General features: G+C 38.8%; 1 protein-coding gene across 1 annotated transcript in view; it reads left to right on the forward strand.

Moving 5' to 3' along the window:
* The first annotated feature begins 460 nt into the window (after positions 1-460).
* The window catches only part of KIAA1644 (KIAA1644 ortholog), an 8,246-nt gene continuing 798 nt past the window's right edge, over positions 461-7,908 (forward strand). Inside the window, exon 1 of the mRNA XM_010144500.1 lies at positions 461-717. Coding sequence (XP_010142802.1) covers positions 461-717 — 257 coding nt within the window. The remainder of the gene's footprint in view (positions 718-7,908) is intronic.

Here is a 7,908-nt window from a genome sequence, read left to right on the forward strand (position 1 = left end):
TTACTATTTCTCACAGAACAATCCGTATCAAAGAATGACCTTTACAGTACAGAAGATATTTTCTGTCAAGAACAGTGACTAAATCAAGTGCTATCAAAATTTTCTTGCAGTTTATACATAGACTTTTTGGTTTGGTGAAGTCATGCCAGGAGAATCGAACATCGTTGAGTCTTTATGTTGGATAGCCACATATTTAGAACAGCAGTATGAAAACATTTCCCTAAATATTTATGTCCTTCTTGGCATGGAGGGCATTACTGCTCTTCCCTTAGAAGAAATAATAGTAATCAGAAACACAGTAATAATAAAAGTCAAAATACAACCAGAGGTTAAATATTGTAATCTTCTAGTACAAAATGTTATGACGTTGAAAGTTCAGAAATATTAATGTCTTTCAGAAATCAAACAACAATAATTTAAGCTTAACCAGTGAAAAATTACAGTTCACAACATACAGATTATGCAAGTGACTCACAAAGCCAATATTGTTCTTTGTTTTACAGTGTTGTCTGCACATTTTCGGGTCTGCGAGCCATATACGGACTACAAAGGTCGCTATCACTTTGGTTTTCATTGCCCCCGTCTTTCTGACAATAAATCTTACATCTTTTGCTGTCACCATAACAACACAGTATTTAAATACTGCTGCAATGAGACAGAATTTCAGACGGTTATGCAGATGAACTTAACAGGGAACGCAGATGGATATATGCATAAGTAAGTAAATGAGTTTTAAAGTACTCTTCACCAAACTGTTCCTGGTCTAAAAACATAGTCTGATGTGTACTTAATGATGGAAACAATTAGAATGATTATGCATACAGAAAAACATTGCTAAAAGGCTTTTTCTGTTACAGGACTCCTGAAAGAAAGGGTATTTTAGCTTTGGTTTCTTTGCTTTGACATGGGCTGTAAGCGTTGCTAGGAAAGCACGTATGTAAAAGTTGCGTACAAATGTAACAAGTATGAAGTTACATACAAAAGCCTCTCCCCCAAACCCAATCTGATCCAAACTGTGTTTAAATGTGTAAAAATAAAACCCAAAGCTGTCTGTAGGAGAGAGAGGGAGTGAGCTGACATTTTCCATGTCAAGCCAAACGCACTGGTTTGAATCTCTGATGTTTTTAATGTAAATCTCTTGTAGTCACTGACCCTGGGGGGGAACAGGACGTATTTGCTTATATGCCAACGTTGTGTGGTCTCCTTGCCTGTTACCTGGGATACTTCAATGTACCGCTGCAGCCTGTCCTCTGAGGAAAACGTCGCCAACTTTTTTCCTAAAGAACCATTAAGTAGCAAGTAGATCGTTGTTACTGATCACCTGTTTCTGATGACAAAATCTTCATTTGTGCTCTGTCTTCTGTTGAGTATTTGATATGCTGGCCACACTAATCCGCTGCCATTTCTCTTGATGCAGAGGGCAACTTTCAGCTGATGTAAACTCCCAAGGTCAAATTCTGATCTATCTGCTTTCCCCAGCCGTTTTGTTATGGTATCTAGACTCTTCAGGACAACGAAGGGCAGATAAAGACAACTGGAATTCCAGTCTATTGATTTTTATTTACAACAGGGATTTTAGTGTTTTCTTCTACAGTCCAAAAATCTGTTGGTGTGTTGTCATTCCTTCCCGTGGGAGCAGGTGCAGGGCTGCTTGGAGACTGGGGTGCTGGAATACTGATGTAGGCTCTTTTAACTCGCTGCGTGCAGCTGCGTCCAGCAGCAGCCAGCTCATGGAGTCAGCAAACTGTTGCCTTCCTTAACAACCGCTTGTCATACAGCTCTGCCTAGAGAACTTTGAATCTTGCATAGATATAGAAGTTGCATATCCTAATTGTACACTTGTGTTAAAGTGACAATCACCTACGATAGTCTGTGTATTGTGTAACGTGAAAGAAAGACCAAAATACACTCTACCAATATAAGATACCTTTAAAGCAATGTGATCTGTACTATCTTGTTACTGAATGTGCAGCTGTGTCTTTGAGGTGAAATAGCCTTGCCTGTAGCCTTGTAGTGCATCTGGGAACGTCATGAGAACGTACCACACGGAACATTAGGGAGACAGTTCGGGTCTAACAGGCCTGTTACAGACCATCCATTTTCTCCACCCTTTGTGCAGCCTGGGCATCTAGACACTGGTAGCACCCTCACCTGCGGCTACCCAACTCTGTTAACATATATGCCTCCAGGCAGCCTGCTAGGTTATGCCACAGGATGTCCCAGGCCCCTGCAATGCACGCTCTGCGTAGCTCTGTGGTAAAAGTAGGACATGCTCCCCCTTTGCTACCATGGCAGCAACCGGATTCCTGTCTTAAGAGAGGTCCTGACAGGACTCTGTACCGGTCTGTGCACTCTGCCCGTGCAGGCAAAGTCAGAAACTGCTTCACGCTCAGAGTGATAAAAACAATCTCAAGAACGGACTAGTGTGGCGGTTAGCCACATGCTTTCCCAGTTCTTTGTCTTGCACACAGGAAATTTGCTTTATGACTTTCCTTACTGTTCTGTAAACCCTGCACCAACACTGCTGAGCCACCCAGTCCGCCTAACAGGCAGCTTCATTGGAGAGGCTGGGATGTTACTGGCCAATTGTAATTCAGTCAAGCAGAAAGCCAGCGTCTGGGGCTTTTTCCAGTATCTCAGCAGCTCCTCCATGTAGTCATGGCCAGAGGTTCCTAAGGCCCTTCTATTCTTCCTTTCACCAGCAAACTGAAATGGACGGGGCCATCAGGCACTGCCCAGAGCAGAGCGAGACAGAGGAACAGCTGCAGTTTGATATGCCCTGGGAAGCAGAACGTTCCTCTGCCTCTTGCATCCTTTGTATGCCTGCTTACATCTGTACATGTACACACTCATGAGCACACACCCACGGAAATAAATACAGGGCTGTTCATATTCTAGGGCTGTTGTGTGTGAGCAGTTCCTCGGTGGGGAAAAAGGTAGTTTGGTATTCTATGAACTACATTATTTATTTCAATGAAATATTTAGAGCTTAGTGTAAGTATTATCCTAGTTATCGTTTATCAATCTTTTTTTTAAAAAAAAAAAATCTCCTCATTCAGCTCTGATGGACCTCTGTAGTCTTTGTTGGTAAGATTCATGGTTGAGAACCACCTGCAGACTATATACCGTATTTATCTTCAGTCCAGAATTTCCTGCGGCCGTTAGCTATTTGCTGATCTTTCGTAAAGGTATGTGGAATCATGCTACGTACAATAGAAAGCTTTTGGATTTAGCAGTCTTTCAGGACCAGGAAAATGTAGAGACTAACTTTCTACCTAAAATTCCTCCAAGGTATCAAGACAGAGGGAGAGAGATCTCACCCTGAGCCCCCTGAGATTGGTAGAAAACTTCCTGATAATTTTCGTGTGCTATGGTGGGGTGGAAAGAAGTAAAGCCTAGATGCCTACATTAAAACCATTGTAAAAAGTACCTTACGTAGTACTTACTCACTTTGGCTTTATTCAACATATGCAATAATTTAACTTTATTTGGATTCTAGTACATCCAGGGTTAACTTTACAGTAACAAAGTCAGCTCTTTCTTTAGATCTAATTTCACACACCGCTGAAAAAAAATCTGGTGAAACTTATTGTACTGTGGCTGGGGAGAATGATTTAGGATATGGGAACAGTAATGAACTGGAAAAAAGGGATTATAGTTTTCAGAGAAGAGCGATTCAATAATATTATTTGGTTTATTTCAGTATTATGATTTGGTTTCTTTTTCCCCTTAGCCATTCTTGTGATTATCAAAACAAAGTTCTTGTTTTATAATGCAGTTGAGGGAAAAAATTAATGAAGTGGCTTCTAACTTCATTGTAATGGTACAGCTGAAAAAAAGAACTTGTCTTCTACAGTCACACAATATAACTATAGCCAGGTTTACTTACATTTTTTCTATTAAAAAGAATAATAAAAGGTTTCTGTATTTCGTAAATGCAGAGTACTGGGCTATTATATCTTTGCGATCATGCAGATTAATTAGTCAGTAATATTTTTTAAGATGAACAATTCATTTAGTATTAAATACAGAAATACCAATGACGTCTAACAGACAAGAAAAGTTCTGCCGTCTGAAGTATTTTTTCCACAACGCTTTGTGTTCTAAGTTGTTTAGTTATTCTTAAAAATGGTATTTGCTTGAGTTTAGTATTCCTATTCTTTCAGATTTTCGGTTGTGCATGTTTTGGTGGACTATCAGCAGTACTACTACGCTAGGGATATTGCAGCAGTGTTAGGGCAGTTTGTAATGTCTCCATGTTTTTCCTTATCTTTTATACTATTTTTTCAGGGTTTAGTGGCTTTTACATCCCATGCTACAACATTGCGTTGAAAGCAATGTGAGGGCAGAATAGCACGATCATTCTCCACGTACAGCATGTCTTCTAAAAAGTCACCTTTATAAGAAAGCAAAAAAAAACCCCAAAACCAAAACCCCAAACCCTAAAAATTACCAATTGCACTACGGCCTGTTGCAAACAGATGTCATTTAGCTGGGAAGACCTCTTAGGTACTACAGGAACAGATTCCACGGGAAAGCACAGCATTTGGCAAAGGCCTTGAGATAACAATAAAAAAACCCAAGGCATTTGCTAGGATGTAAGCTTGCACTTCCTTGGGGCTACAATTAAAAAATGTTACTACTGCAAGTGACAGCCCCATTTAAGGAGAATAGGGAAAGAAATAGTTTCCACGGCCATCTGCCCACATGTAAGCTCTGCAGCTCTAAGTTCTGCTCACAATTGTTTTGATTTGTTTTTTTCAAAACTGAATTCCAAAATGAATTATTTTCTGTTCATGTGCTACACGTAAAACTCAACAAACTCTTTTAAAAAAAAACATAGCCTGGTCCTAAACTGCTTGTTACTTGTCTCAAAAAGTTAATGAATTAGATGGAAGGAGTAAGAATAAAAGAACCTGTCTTAGGATGTTAGAGAATTCTAAGCAGGATTCTTTACATAGAATAGGAAGACACGATTGATAAAAAGTATTTATTGATCTCAAGAAAGCCCAGTTCAAGGCTACCTGAAGTCAGAGCAAATCTTTCCGTTTACACAAGTGAGCTCTGTATCAAGGCTATACCATATATACATCTTATTTCTATAAAAGATGAAGTATCTTAAATTACCGACTTACTAAGCTTTTCTGAAGGTCCATGAACTACCTTGTTTTACAGAAAAGCTAAAAGGAAATTGTCTTGTAACTTTTACTCCAAATTTAGCTTTTGTATTGGTGTGCCAGCAGCAGCAGAATGCTGGGCAGCGTAGCTTTAGAAGCCATTTTCAGAGCTAAATTGCTAAATCTTGTGTTGAATCTTAACAGAAACCTCCAAAATGGCTGATAGGGAGGGGCAGGAGCAAACTTGCCAGCTGCGGAAGGGGAGAGGACCAAAAAAAGGCCAAAAAAACTTACTGGATTTGATTGTCCACCTGAAGGAACAAACTCCTATAAGTCGAACCCCGGTAAATTTGGAATTCGTTCATACTTTATCTTTAATTAAAGTGAAACTTCTGCACAAAGGTACAGGAAAATCAGATGGCAAGATGAAACTCTTACAATTAAATAATTCAGTTCGATGAAATGAGAGCAAGTCCAAGTAGTTTTTTGATTTGCAGTTCTCTTCTGTGTCTCTGGCCTTACTCAAGGCCAGATTGTTTATTTTCTGATTAAGATATCTCCTTATTTGTAGGGAAGTTTCAATTTTTGCTATAATCGGTAGCCATCAGCAAAATTAGTATTTTCTGCCATCTTAGTATTTAGAGAAATAGAACCATCAAAGTATGGAATTTCCCTCTATGTACAAAACATACTACTTACTAATTTTTCTTGTGGTTTTTGAGAAGGCCCTTTTTGACAGTGCTGTTGTCCCACTATCTGGTAATTAAAATAAAAGTCTTTCATTTTTATACTTGTGAGAAAGAGATGTTATTTAGAAAGAGCAGATGGATAACTCGCATATGGCATGATTAATAAATTGCTTTAAACTGGAAGACTCAAAATAGCTCTAATTTTTGCTAACCAAGATTTTTATGGGTGAGACTAAATACCTAAAATACAAACAAATTATTTTGAGTTAACTATAAGGAATGTTCCTGCCTCTCACATTGTTGCCAAAGCAAAAAGAGCATGTTTTCTAGTATTTGCATTCTTACTATGGATCCAGTGCAGCTCACCGATTTGTAAAATGGATCCTATTTGCATTAGCGGTGAGGAAGAACAGGATTTGTCACAGTGCAGTTCTTCCTGACTTCTCCAGCTTTCAGTTCCCTTTTATTTGTGTTAGCAGAAAATAGAAGGGTTTACCCCAATAGGAATAACTCTGCTGAAAGTCAAGTGTAGCACTGATGAGAAGCCTGGATTAAACAGATCCTGTTAGATTTTCGGGTGCCTGGTCTGCAAAGATTTTAATGCATTGCAAAGATCTACCTGCTATTGTGTGAAGCCAGGCGTGCATGTGTGAGTCTTCAGTAAAGGCAAGGACTCTTGAGTTAAGGGTTTTCAGAAGCACTGCATTTTGTCTACTTCCAATCCTTCTGGAAATTTACAGAAAAATTGTTTAAAATCTTAGGCTTGCATAATCCTAAAGTTACACGGGAAGGACCCGTTAACAGCTCTGACCTTCCTCTTGTTACTTACAGTTACTTGGTACAAAACCTTATTTCATCTAAGCACGTTATATCTGTGTAGTGGAAAAATCATTCCCTGGAGAGGAGAATCAGTCTCCTTAAGTGCTGACAGGCAGCAACATAAAAATTAAAAATCCGATTTCTCATTTGATTTCTTGTTTCAAATCCTGATTATTTTTTTAAAGTGTAAAATTAATGAGTTGTACAGAAGTTTAAGGGAAAGTGAAAGTTCACAGCAGAGACTTGAAATGCTTTAGATCTGAAAAGGCTTGGGACGTGATTTTTAAATGTCAAAATATCTTCTGGCTTGCATCTATAGTATGTCTTTTCAACTTTTTTCTTCTCACAGCAATTCCGTTGTGATCCATGTGTTCTGATAGGATACAATTCCCTCAGTGAAAGAGAGCATAGTTGAGCGTGTGTTCAGTTTTATTCACAGAATTTCAGGTTCATGTAGATGCCGGTTGCCCACCTGTTACTTCTATATAATTTTTCTCCAAGACTCTCTTCCTAATGCCTTTTTTACCAATAGCTCTTCTGCTTGCTCTGGATTTTACAGTTGCTTGTGCACATAATTCCACATTAGCTCATGGGTCTTCATTAGCCTTCTTCACTATATACCTAACAACCTCATCCTTACCCATTTCTTTCCCTCTCTGTTCTGACCTCGTCCTCCCCTCCTCACACCAGTTTCCCATCCAAACTGCATTTACACCTGACTGTCATTTTTCTTTTAGTAATATTGCAGCTCCAGCAGAGCTTTAGCACATCTTCCCCATTTTGATCTCCAAATTCTTGACCCCTTATACTTTTTCCTCCTTTTTTTTCTCCCTTTCTTTTAATATCTTTCGTCACCTGTCATAGCTTTACAGCTCCGTGCACCATGTCAGCAGCTGATAATTTTCATGGCCTTTACCTATATATTCACATTATAACTACACCCACATATAAATATAGATGTAGTACATATTTTCCTTCCTGTCAAATGCATTGTATAATATGATTTTATCAATGTTCTTCCTTCCTAAATTTATTACCAGCAAACTAAGGGATCTTTAGCGGTTGCTCTTGAAAGCCTATACTTCTACTAGTATCTTCTCTATCCAGCAACAATTAAGTATTAAATTCAGAGCAAATCCAAGCACAAATACCTTATAAGACAAGGGTTTGTAATGCACGTCAGCAGTGAAAATTGTCAACGGCATAAATACTCCTTCATCTCAATTATTACAGCGTATTTTCATACAGTTGACCGTCACTCTCATAAATGCCCTGTGTGCTTC

Source organism: Buceros rhinoceros, unplaced genomic scaffold (genome assembly GCF_000710305.1).
Source record: "Buceros rhinoceros silvestris isolate BGI_N320 unplaced genomic scaffold, ASM71030v1 scaffold8491, whole genome shotgun sequence".
NCBI lineage: Eukaryota > Metazoa > Chordata > Aves > Bucerotiformes > Bucerotidae > Buceros > Buceros rhinoceros.